We start from the raw sequence: 12,792 nt of genomic DNA on the forward strand, positions 1-12,792 counted from the left end.
TTCTGCATATATAAACTGCTTCTGCAAGTGCAAGCTAAGCCTATTGCTCTGTAGCCTTTGCCGCCTTCTCCCTTCCCTTTTCCAGCCATCTACCCTTCTCCTATTCCACTTTCCCCATATGCTGGAATACCACAGAAAGCTCAATTGGTTTCAAGTACTCACCTTTTTCACCAGCTTCCAAAAGATGAATTGGGAAAATCTGAAAAATAATAACTACAAAGGAGGTTACTAAAGACCAATTCTAAATCCCAAAGGGATGAGCAGTCCAGAGAGCTTAAATTTTTATTAGGGGCAATACTTTTTAAAGAAAATGAACTTTGAAAGTAGCATAGAAATTCTTTGTTAACCAAATCATGCTTCTGGTGATGTGACTGTGCAGATTTTACACTTGTGGTTTGTACTAATCAATAGCTTACTCTCTTTTATGCCTTAATATTTGCTGGAAACATTATTTTAATTAACTTTTATTAAAACTATTAGAGTGTGGATACTGACTTATAGATGACCCATTCCTTCCCCCTACTCAATTGTGGATAGTACAGAAGTTTTAAACAAAAATACCAATTTCCTTGTGAAACTTAGAAATATTTACTGTTTTGTTCCCTTCTTTTTCACAAAGTCAAATAACCATTATGGTGTATACACCTGGGATTTCTTGCAGCTTGGGGAAAGAAACAGTATCACTGCAAACCTAATATTAACTAATAGTTCAGTTCAGCAGCCATGTCTGAGCTGGGATTTTCATTTTTGGAGCAGTTTTCTCCTTGTTTCTACTTTCCTTCTGAAGTATAGAGTAGTACTGTTTTAAGTCTCCCTCCATCTTTATAATAAGCCCCTTTTAAGTGTTGAAAGGCCACTAAGGTCTCCAAGGAACCTTCTCTTCTCCAGGCTGAACAACCCCAACTCTCTCAGTTCATCTCCACAGAGGAGGTGTTCCAGCCCTCTGATTATCTTTGTGTCCTCCCCTGGGTCTGCTCTAACAGGTGCATGCCCTTCTTGTGCTGGAGCTGAACACTGCCACAGATGGGCATGATGAGAGTGGAGTAAAGGGCCTACTGGCCATGCTTCTTGTGATGCGGACTAGGTTAAAACTGGCTTTCTGGGACACATGTATGCACTGCTTCCCTCACGTCCAGTTTCTGTCCACCAGCACCACCATATCGTTCTACTCAGGGCTGCTCTCAATCCATCCTGCAGTCTCTACTGAAGTTTGAGATTGCCCCAAGCCAGGTGCAGGATCTGATACATGTGTGGGCATTTTGATTTCCTTCAAAACGTCATTACTCTGAATATAGAAGGTCTACATATCACTCCACTCCCACCCTGAAAACAAAGTAATGATTGATAGAAGTGGATTAAATAGAGCTGCTATTCAAGTATTAGGAATGGTGTCTGCCATTCAAAAGGAAAATGTTTATTTTTGTGTAGTACTGTGCTTACGTTGCATAGAAGGAGAAAAATACCCTCAGAAGCCTGGAGGAAGGGTGACATGGCATAATATTCTACTGCACCATCCACCGAAAGGCTTGATTTTATCCCCAAGCTGCAAGGAAAGTAAGCGATCCTTTATAATTGATCTTTGGAGCTCGTGAGTGAGGTGCCTTTTTACTGAAGGACCAAGACACTATCCTCTTTTCTAATTACACTGCCTTATGATGCTGAGACTTCTGAGCCAGAGATTACCAAAACAATGGAAAAACTCTAATAGCTGAATGGCAGTGCAGAATAACTGTATAAGTGTATCATTAAAAAAAAAAAAAGACAATGCAAAAGTCAAGTGATATAACATAAACTGAATAATCTTGTCATCAGTATTGCAGCTACATTCTGTCTTTCACATTTTACTTTTATGTTTCTTAGATGCCCAGCCCACAGATGGAGAAAGAGAAGTATGGAATCAGATCAGTGCAGTTTTACAGGACTCAGAAAGTATGCTTGCAGATCTTCAGGCTTACAAAGGAGCTGGACAAGAAATTAGAGATGTATGTTTGTTCAAGCTAATGGGAAAGCTCTAGAAGAAAAACTGAACAGAACAGTGTGTTCTCTTCTGTATCCAGGCACATTCTATGGAGCTGTATGAGAATCTTTATAATTCTGTTTTGAAAACTTACGGATTCAGTGCAACATGATAAGCTGTAATGTTAAATTATTAAATGATGGCTGTTGGAACTTCTTTTGGGTCTACTACTAGAAATTAATTAATATTTATTTTTCACTTTGAGACAGTTTCGTATACCTCATTTCATGTACCTTATGGCTAAAGTTACAGTTAAGAACTAAAACTTAAGAAATAATACTCAAATGTCCGAAACTCACAGGAAAAAATACTGGAAATAGCTACTCTATGTAAGTGAGATAATGAAATACAGTAAATTGGAATTTTATATCAATTTTGCACGTATCTTACACTGTGAAGCTAGTTTTGAGGTACAATTCTGAATTGTAACTTACAGTTTGTCTCAGCTGACCAAACCTTTCCCTGTGTCAGCCTCAAATTTACTTTTAGTTTGAGCTCTTACCTACATAAGTTTAAAATAATAATAATTGTAAAAAGTTGTTTATTTCTGCATACAGTACTTATACTCCTGATGCTTTTGCAGTATGTTTTTATTCAAAGATTCCTGCATGTCAGTGTTGGATTAGAATGAGTATTTTTCAGTTATGCTAAAGAGAAGAAGGAAAAGAATGGTATTTTTTAGACTTAATAACTTTCACACATGATGTTAATTCTTATAATTGTCCTATGTTTTACAATACTTACTTTCTGAAATACTGTACTGGACAATTTCCAAATCACCTTTTACTTGCTGTTTGTAATTCACAGTTCTTTATGGTGGAATTTTCATTTCAGGCAATACAAAACCCCAATGATATCCAGTTGCAAGAGAAAGCATGGAATTCAGTGTGTCCTCTGGTCGTGAGGCTGAAGCGCTTTTATGAATTTTCACTGCGATTAGGTGAGCCCTCGTTTAATACATCTGTTTTATACAGTTACTTTAAAGAAATATGAAATTTCTTTTTCCACTGATTTTAAATGGCTTTTGTTTTGACTCTTTGATCTTAGCAGACATTTGCCTTCAGTCACGTTTCTCAGTGCAGATTTTTTTATCTTCTTTTGGTTTAAAAATTATTTAAAGTTTGTTGGCTTGCCACCTAAACTGTATATTATCTAAATAGAGCACAGAGAATGTAATTGTGACTGTAAAGTTTTTATCTGATGCCTCCCACCGTTCAACACTTCATTGATGTTTGTTGTACTGATGTGGTTTACATTTTTTAATTTGAATTCTCATAGAGAACAGAGTTTTAAAAGGAATGAAGACAAAAATATTTTGAGATTTGCTTTTAAATAAAAAGAAGGGGGGATAACAAGGACAGGAGGATATCGATACTCTTTTGCAGGGTGAAAATGCAAAGCCGGGCACATTTTAAACTGAGTTAACCATTCATGCTGCCCTCAAAAAATGATGTAATTAAGCCTTGAATTAAGACTCTGGATGACAATCTTCGTGCAAAAAAATGTTTCTATAAAGTAGAGGGAATGGATTCAAGCTACGGCAGGGGAGACTCAGGCTGGACATTAGGAAGTATTACTTTTCAGAAAGGGTGGTCAGGCACTGGAATGGACTGCCCAGGGAGGTGGTGGAGTCGCCAAGCCTGGGGGTGCTCAAGGAAAGGCTGGATGTTGTGTTGAGGGACATGGTTTAGTGGGAGCTACTGGGAATAGGTGAACGGTTGGACTGGATGATCTTTTAGGTCTTTTCCAACCTTGGTGATTCTATGATTCTATGAAAGTTCCCTGTAACAAAAATTTTTCTATAAAGTCTTGCTATGCCTATGAGTTTTTGAGTAATGTTAGTAATTATAGCCACAGGAGCTGAACTACCTTTCTATCGGTGCCTAAGAGTACACTTTCTGTAACTAAGATGCCAGAACAATCTCTGTACTGTGTTGATGGCTAATTCAGGAAGATGAAAAAGAGAGAGCAGAATATTTGAATATAGGAGAAATGCTTTCTCTATAGAATTTTTGGTAGGGTTACGAGATAAAGGGTGTTAGATGGGAAAAAGGGACATAATGGAAAAGAGTTCGTTGATACGGAATGGAGAGAAAATGGCAGAAAGTTTAACAAAACTTAGTAAGAAATTCCTTTAATTAATTTCTCACCTTAGAATAGAAACGAAGGGGATTCTTGTTAGGGCTGTGCATATTCTTAGCCTTCCTTCTCTTCTAACAAGTATTTAAATACTTATGTAAAATCTTACCTTAATATGGACTGAAAAAAAAATATTTTGTTTTTAGAAAAGGCCTTGCAGAGCTTACTGGAATCTTTGACATGCCCACCTTACACTCCAACTCAACACCTGGAACGGGAACAGGCTCTGGCTAAAGAGTTTGCAGAAATCTTACATTTTACTCTTCGTTTTGATGAACTTAAGGTTAAAATCTTTTACTGCATGCTATTTTTTTTCCATATATTTTGAATCAAAACTGATTATTTTCTGTTTTCTTTCACTAAGATGAGAAACCCAGCAATTCAGAATGACTTCAGTTATTATAGGCGCACAATAAGTCGCAACAGGATTAACAACATGCATGTAAGTAAATAAGGTCTGATCTGCTCTTAATGCTGAAACCTATCATTTTGTGTATACCTATACTGTTTGTGGTAGTGTTAGTTTTTGGGGTTTTTTGTTTTTTTTTGTTTTTTTTTGTTTTGTTAGCTGTCTTATTCTCAGCTTCACAGTGAGAGTTAAGCAGCAGTCTGGATAAAGTAATTAGGCTGGAACTATTCATTCAGCAATCTGCTTCCTGACGTGAACGCGCTCTGTATCTTTTTCTTGCTGCTGTCAAGATTTTAAGAGTTTAACTAACAATTTTTTTTCATGTTTTTCTCAGCTAGACATCGAGAATGAAGTCAACAATGAAATGGCCAATAGGATGTCCCTGTTTTATGCAGAAGCAACACCAATGCTGAAGACACTCAGTAATGCAACTACACATTTTGTATCAGAAGTAAGTAATGGGAGAGAAAAGGGCAAAACACACAGACATTCTTAATTTTAATTTTACAAGATGATCTACTCAATGATGACTCTTTTTTAACTCTTCTAGAACAAAACATTGCCAATTGAAAATACAACAGACTGCTTAAGTACTATGGCTAGTGTATGTAAAGTCATGCTGGAAACACCGTAAGTTTTATCTTAAATCTCGTTTCTATTGTATGTGACAATTTTTACAGTGTTTATTTATTTCCATCTGGAATAAATAGTTGTGTTTTTTTTTTTTTCCAAATGATTTCCTACTTGCCTTCAGTTGCAGTCACACTAATGAACAAAGCACAGTGTGTTTTTAGAAAATTTTGCCTCCTATTTTAACCACCTTAGATATTTCTTCACAAATCAGTGCTGAATTTTATTAGGGAGGGTATTCAACGAAGGTTAACATACGAGTATAATCTTTCATAGGCTTTGGTATCTGTCTCATCTAACCAGAACTATAGGGCAACTACTGTCTCTTGCCCATCTTGCAAAATGATTACCATGCTTAGGGGCTAGATTTTGGCACAGATATGCATATAGTAGATGGGAATCGTCTCAAAATCCTGTGACATCTTAGTATGAGTCACTGAAAATACCCATATGTGTATGCTCTTTTTTTTTTTTTTTTTTTTTGCATAAGTAGAGAAACAGTAAATTGTGAGTTGTCTACCAGAAGAGAAAATTGAGTTTATTCTCCAATATTTAGTTTTAATTGTGAGATAATCAGACACTTTCACATCTAAATTTCTATAGCCTTTAAATCTGGTCATGTTACGGTGCTGTATTTATAGCTCTAAATCAGAGAATGAAATCTGAAGTCATTGTAAGTTGTGAGGTAATACAGTACAGCTTTAGGAAATTTTAATTTTACTTTAAATAACATTTTATGTTGAAAATAGTGAATAACAGTCGACAAGTCTATGTACTATCTACTTAAATGGTATTTGTTTTGTAACAGTGGTGCTTGCCATTTTTCAGGCATTGTGCTTCTCTCTGTTACATTTAATTCACTTCTTTGTGATAGTTTTAGGTAAAAGAGCTGTAATAAGGATTGTCTTAACTGTATCATCCATATTCTTATTTTGCAGTTGAAAAGTTGAAGAGAAACTCTTTGGAATGGGTTCAATCCATTCCCATACAATATACCTCTACTTTTTAGATGTCTGGTAAACCTCTGTTGTTGAAGTTGCCTATGTACTTTGAAAAGAGGTATCAGTAATTATGAACCCAGGTGAAGGCTTATACTTAAAAGCTGCTGAAATTAGATTCTGCATAAATGTTACTTGTTTCAAAGTAAGAATTTAAGCAAAAAAAAAAAATAGTTTGCCTGTGAGGTCCCATATGTTGTGTTTCTAAGAAGAAGCAGAAGTATGATGAGTCTCTGTCATATTTTATCAGCCATGAAACACTTCGGCAAAAGTTGCTGGCCTCATGGAAACGAGGTTATGAACTGGGAATGTTTGGTAAAACAGATTTAGATATCTATTTGCTTTCTAACCTGCTTTGTAAATTGACTGGAACTTATGCAATTTAAAGATCTTTAAAATTTTGCAAAGATTTTTCTTTTAAGTACTTTTAAGTACAATGTTTAGGTTTTGTTCCTTCATAACCTGGTTTGCAGGTCCAGTTAATAATAGTCAAGACATTTTTTTTTTCCTGTTATTTTTCAGGGAGTACAGGAGTAGATTCACCAGCGAAGAGACTCTTATGTTCTGCATGAGGGTAATGGTGGGAGTTATCATACTGTATGATCATGTTCATCCTGTGGGAGCTTTCTCAAAGACATCAAAGATTGATGTAAGAATGACTTTTCTTATTGTCTCGTAGGTTTGAGAACACCAGTCTGTGGATTTTTTTCCTGCACAGACTTACGAATTTTCATAAACCATTTTAATAACTTTTGAGTAGCAAAACTCAGAATTTATCTTCACCTGTTTGCTTTCATATATCAGCTTGTTTGAAATTAAAATAAGTATTTGTATTTTCTCTCAGACATAGATACTCATTTGTCTTTATTTCTGCTTTTCTGCCAGCTGTATGGTTACACTATAATAATTCTGTGATACAGCTACTCTTGAATAAGTTCTGTAGTCATAAGTTTTTATTTATCATGTAATCTCTTTATGCTGAAATGCTCATTTTTGGTTCTAGCTCTGTTGTAAATAAGCAGCTATTCTATATTGTCTCTGCTTAGCCTGAGATCTAAAGTAAGAGAACTGAACTCCTACTGTTGTAATGCTAATAATGAGCCTTCAGTTTTAGTTTTGGCATGACCAGTCACAGCAGAATCAACCTTATATTTTCATCTGAGATATTGCAAGCACACACACGCAAAAAAGTACTCTTTTTGTGCTGCATGTTTTTAAATCTCATAGGGCACATCTTTCAACAGAAATAATCTGTAATTCATGGTTAGTCCTTCCCTTTACAAAACCGCCTACTTCTAAAGAAAATATATAAATACATGTATATAATATTACTGTGCTTCACTCTTTGTTAGCATTTTTTTATTTGCAGATAACACTATTTTACCACATCCCTTTTTTGACTCTGTTTAACAGAGGGAAAGATATGTCAGAAAGAGGTGAATTGATTTGCTGAAGGTCACGCAGCAGATAGAGCCTGGGAATTGAATGCAGACTTCCTGACTGCTAATGCAGTCTCTCTACAGAGACAGCAGAAGTAAAAATTTTCACAGTCCTGTATATAGTGTGTGCACTTTTGGTTCTCACATTTAACCAAAAGCCTTGTAACCTTATAGTTAATGTAAATGAAAGGTAGAAACTTAGCTGTTGTTTGTTTTTTTTTTAATGAGTAAACGGTCTCAAATATTAATCACTTTAATTAGTTTGGGGATTATTCTCTTATAAAAAATAAAACTAAAAAATCTGTAGATGCATTTGTATTACTACAATAAACAATTCTGTTTTCCAAGCCAATCACTTATTGGAATCCATTTTAAGAGTTCAGGGACAGTGGTACAAATTAACCTTTCCTTACTTTTTCAAAACTATTTCAAGCTGTTGACTACAGGCACCTAGCTTAGATGTCCAAGAGCTTCTCTTTTTTGGCTGTTTTAAGGATCCTGATTCTAACAAAAGTGGAATTGAATCATTTGAATTTTTCTCCACTTTGAGTTTGCCTGATCTCAACACACACTGCTACTGCATACTGTGCACTGAGTTTTTTGAGTTTCACCTAGACTGGCTTCTGGATAAGTACTGGGTGTATACCTAGCAATGGAAGAAAAGAGTACTTCCAGAGCATGATTAACTACATCTGAAGTTATATTCTGAATAGGTTGGAGGAATTTATTATTCCTCTCTGTGAACCACATAGGGATTCTGTAGACTGGATCAGATGAGTTCTGTCTGCTTTCTCTGCTTCATTTTTTCTGATATAAATTTGGACAGTTTTCAGCCTGATTTTTGTACTCTCAAGCAGATATTCTTTCACTGTGGTGTTTAAAATCAGCATCAGGGACTTCTCATCTCAGATGAAGCTAGAAACTACTAGTTATGAAACAAACTGTAAGCTATCACTATTTACAATTGGAGACTAAATACTGAAAATGTACTCCTTGTGTACAAATATAAATATAAAAGTCAGAGTTGAAACATTTCTTCTTACAGTTCCTGGGAGTGACAGGGAACTGTCTCTTAAAATCCTGGGTATTCTTTTTGTGTTTATCAGTTGTTGTTGAATGTTTTTTTAAGTTGCAGCTGGGGAAATTGTGTGTGAATTAAAATATATATGTTTCATTTGTAATTTAGTATCTGCACATGCTTTTTAAAGAAGATTATGTTTTAATTTTAATTATATTTTAATTTTTTAATTGAACATCATTTTAGATAAGATACACATTCATTGTTTCATATAAAGCAGCATTAACATTTCAATAGGAAAAAGAGGCTGCCTATCTTTGGTGAAAGTTTTCCTTGTTTTCAGCTAGTGCAATTCATGTATTATTGTTCAGTAGTGGCATGCTTCTGTTCCCAGATGAAGGGATGCATAAAAGTTTTAAAGGAACAACCACCTGACACTGTGGAAGGACTTCTGAATGCTCTCAGGTATGTATGGAGTCACTGTTTGATTCAGCCTTAATTTTTTTCCTCCTAATGTTTTAAAAATTTAAGACGTTTTAACCTTATAATCTTGTTCTATTAAGAAAACTGTCATTTCATTTTTGGCTTTATCACATGAGGTTTTCTTAAGTTATATTCTTCGTCTCAGTTCCATTTCACTTCTGTAGGCAATGATTATTGATACTGGAAGTCATAATCTCTATGAATGACAGAGATAGTAAAAGTTCATTTAATTGCCTATTTTCTCGTAGTACTTATACTCCCCTTTTTTTCTTTCATTTGGATCAAGTAAACCGTTCTATTTTAATTTTGCTTAATGATACAACTTGAAGACAGCTACCCAAATGTGAGTCCTGTAGCTGAGAGTTAAAAGTGCTGTTTTGGAAAACAAGACACAATGATGTGACTTCTCTGAAACTCAGAAAGGAGTCATAGTACCAAATTTTTTACAGCTGTGTTGAATTTTTTAGCTGTTGAGTGTTTGGATAGAGCAAGAAGTATTGCCACGACCATCTCTGCTTTTGCTTATCATATCTTTTGAATTGAAATTGATGTGGAGTTAAATCCTATGGCTATCAGATGTCTTTTGAGCTTGTGCGATGATTGATTTCCCTACCAACATACACAGTGAAGAATATGGTTGGGCTTAAATGGAAGAAACACGCTAAAAGCTCTTCATTCCTCCTAGGATATTCCTAAATGTGCAGCTGAGCACCAAACAGACTTCTGGTTTTAAAAAAAAAAAAAAAAAAAAAAACAACAGGAAACACTTTATGTCATAAGGTACAAAAGTACAGGACCTGTAAGACAGATTCTCAACATTAAGCTTTCAGGTTTTGTCAAAATTCAATTTAGGTTCTTAAATCCTTTTAGTAGTTTTTACCTTATTTCTCATGTCATCTCATGTATTGTATTTCTTTTGAGGATTTAACTGAAAGAAAGAGAATTCTGCAGAATCAAGTGCTGTTGTTGAAGTAAGATGATTTGACTTCAGTTTCCTACCAAATCGCAGACACTGCATTTGACTGCAGACCTCTCTTTTAAATTGACATTTTAAATCTTGCTGCACTGATATTGCTATGATTGTTGGCTGGAGGCCAGGGTTTAGCCTCAGTTCTCAACCTATTAACAAAGAATAATTTCATGTAAGGCATATTTAGAAAATGAAGAGCAGCGGACATTTAGTAATTAAATTCCAGTGATCAATGAGCAAAGGAATATATATCACAGAATCACAGAATTGTAGGGGTTGGAAGGGACCTCCAGAGATCATCGAGTCCAACCCCCATATATGCATCTTTGTGTAAATGAACCACATTGATTTCAAAAACAGCCAATGAGTTTTTTAGACTTTTAAAATCCCTGCTTGTTTTGTTAAATACTGTTCTAATTTGTAATTTCTAGGTTCACTACAAAACACCTGAATGATGAATCTACTTCCAAACAAATCCGAGCTATGCTGCAGTAGTGTCCTGAGACGACTTAGATGTTTGTATTGACCACAGAAGATGTGTATGTTTACATAATTTAATACAGTTTGATGTTAATACTTGTGTGTATTTACATAACCATTTTCTTCACATTGCTAAAATATATGAACCTGTAGTCATTACCCAACTGACTATATATAATGCAGCCTAAGTTTATATGCTAGCCTTTATCTTTTGACCGTTAAAATACTTTTTTACTTAGATACTTTAGCTGAAACAGTTTATCTGTGCATTTTAATTCTTAAATGCCTTCTCTGGAAGATAAAAAGGAAATCAGATAAACTGAAATGTCAAAGTTGCCATAGGAGATGAACTTCAAAGGAGGAGAAAGTTAATAAAAGAGAAAGTAAAATTGTAGGTATAGGAGAATACCTGAATGTTCATCAGCTTCATTAAATATGTTGTTTTTCCAGTAACTAGTGGAGATCTATCTAATTTTAAGGGTTATGTGCTGGCCAGCATCCAAAAATGTATTGTAAAGAGGTCATTTTGCTTCTCTTAATATGTTTAGCCTGTTCTTTTCCATCACTGGGAAAATTAATACGTTTTCAGATATTATATAAATAAATATAAAGTGTATTTCAAGACCATTGCTAGATTCTGAAAACTCTGATTAATTTTATTAGATTTAGAAAGGTAAGGGAAAATGCTGATGTCTTTAAAAGAAAAGGTTTTGCGGTGTAAACACATAATGGCAAACATTATCTGTTAGAGACAGCTCTTCTATTATTTTTGCTAATACAAAGTTGAATAAAGGAGAACACTCTTTTGTAGAGTAGACTTGCCTAGTCTCAAATTGGTCTAATTAGACTAGGGATGATACAAAGAATTTTCAAGACCTGAGCTGTTCCTAGGCACTCGGTCAATTTCCTTGATGGTAATATTCATCAGCTGATTCAGAATCAGCATGGATATGTTTCAGCTCACTGCTTTTCACTATTTTTCTAGGTGTGATTGATGCTTCAAGGAGTTGATTTCCTTACTCAGTTGTTCTTACTTTCTAGCAATTTTCTCCAGTAAATGGAATAGAAATATTTTGCCAAAAGCAGCAAAGTGCTTGTGCTCTATTAAATGTCTTCTCTGAGTGATCTGCAATTGCTGTACATATTCTTGCAGAGGTCACATTCTGAAAATATGTTCAATTGTGTACTTTGCATATGTGCATGAAAACTCCAGTGCTTGTGCACAGGTTCAGATTTGTTTATTCTTCTGTACGTAATCAGAGGTTGTGTGCTGTCACTGGAATTTTTATGCTTTTCACTTCTGGAAAATATTAACCATAAGAGTTTGAAGATGCATTTGGTCTGCTAAAACTCAGCTGCACTGTTACAAATTTAGCCAATCAACTCTGTCCTTAAAAAGTATTAACTTTCATAAGTTCTTTAGAATTGCGTTAGAGTTTATTTGTGAGCAGAATTATATGAGGTTTCTCAGATGTCATGAGAACCCACAGATGTTAGCATTATACACATAACAATGCAGGAGAGCACTGCAACTGTAGAGGTCGTTTCATGGATCTGCAATTTTAGCAGATCACTGTTATCATCGGGAACAGAATTAGAAATTGCTAATTGTTTTTCAGAAGCAGTGCTCACACTACTATTTTATAGTAGTAAAGTCACTGTTTACAAACTCCATTTTTAATGGGGAGGCATTTACAAATATATATTAGGGGAAATTCTGTTTTGTTCGTGTCACTTTCAGTTAGTTAAATCAACATGAATTACACATCATTCTATTGACTTTTGGTATCTAATTTTAATACATGCTTACCTGCAATCACTTGTCAAGCAATGAAATCTTTATGTTGCCCAGAGGAATGATATTCATCACTTATGTAATAAAAATGTAAACTTTAAAGCATTCTGCAAGTTGTTATGTGCTGTTTGCTGAAAAAACTGAATTTCTTTGCCTGCTGTGATGTTTTTGTACAGAAGTTTGTTGGAAATAATAAAAAGTTTGGTACAGTAAGCATTGGCACTGTCTGTATTTAGACAACATTAAAAAGTTGAGAAGGATTTATATTTATATATAATATATATATATCCAGTGTATAGTTTCTTTAAATATCATCTGAATTATTTCACTTGCATGCCACACTGACACAACTTCAAGTTAGTTAAACAGTTCCTGATTTTTTGACAGTTAGTGTCAGCTGTCTGTCATCTTGAC

At 34.8% G+C, this 12,792-nt stretch overlaps 1 protein-coding gene across 11 annotated transcripts in view; it reads left to right on the forward strand.

Moving 5' to 3' along the window:
* The window catches only part of CYRIA (CYFIP related Rac1 interactor A), a 53,080-nt gene extending 40,500 nt beyond the window's left edge, over positions 1 to 12,580 (forward strand). For 9 of the 11 annotated variants that reach the window (XM_042890437.1, XM_042890452.1, XM_042890422.1 and 6 more), the window contains 9 exons: positions 1,861 to 1,982; positions 2,852 to 2,957; positions 4,303 to 4,439; positions 4,521 to 4,598; positions 4,900 to 5,016; positions 5,116 to 5,195; positions 6,716 to 6,842; positions 9,045 to 9,115; positions 10,535 to 12,580. In XM_042890437.1, coding sequence (XP_042746371.1) covers positions 1,932 to 1,982; positions 2,852 to 2,957; positions 4,303 to 4,439; positions 4,521 to 4,598; positions 4,900 to 5,016; positions 5,116 to 5,195; positions 6,716 to 6,842; positions 9,045 to 9,115; positions 10,535 to 10,598 — 831 coding nt within the window. In that variant the 5' untranslated portion in view covers positions 1,861 to 1,931 and the 3' untranslated portion in view covers positions 10,599 to 12,580. Of the gene's footprint in view, positions 1 to 1,860; positions 1,983 to 2,851; positions 2,958 to 4,302; positions 4,440 to 4,520; positions 4,599 to 4,899; positions 5,017 to 5,115; positions 5,196 to 6,715; positions 6,843 to 9,021; positions 9,116 to 10,534 lie in introns of those variants that run through there. The other 2 variants (XM_042890399.1, XM_042890405.1) reach the window with 2 other exon arrangements.
* Positions 12,581 to 12,792: the final 212 nt, after the last annotated feature.

The sequence above is a fragment of the Lagopus leucura genome, unplaced genomic scaffold, assembly GCF_019238085.1.
Source record: "Lagopus leucura isolate 7727_CA_CO unplaced genomic scaffold, USGS_WTPT01 Super-Scaffold_73, whole genome shotgun sequence".
Taxonomy (NCBI): Eukaryota; Metazoa; Chordata; class Aves; order Galliformes; family Phasianidae; genus Lagopus; species Lagopus leucura.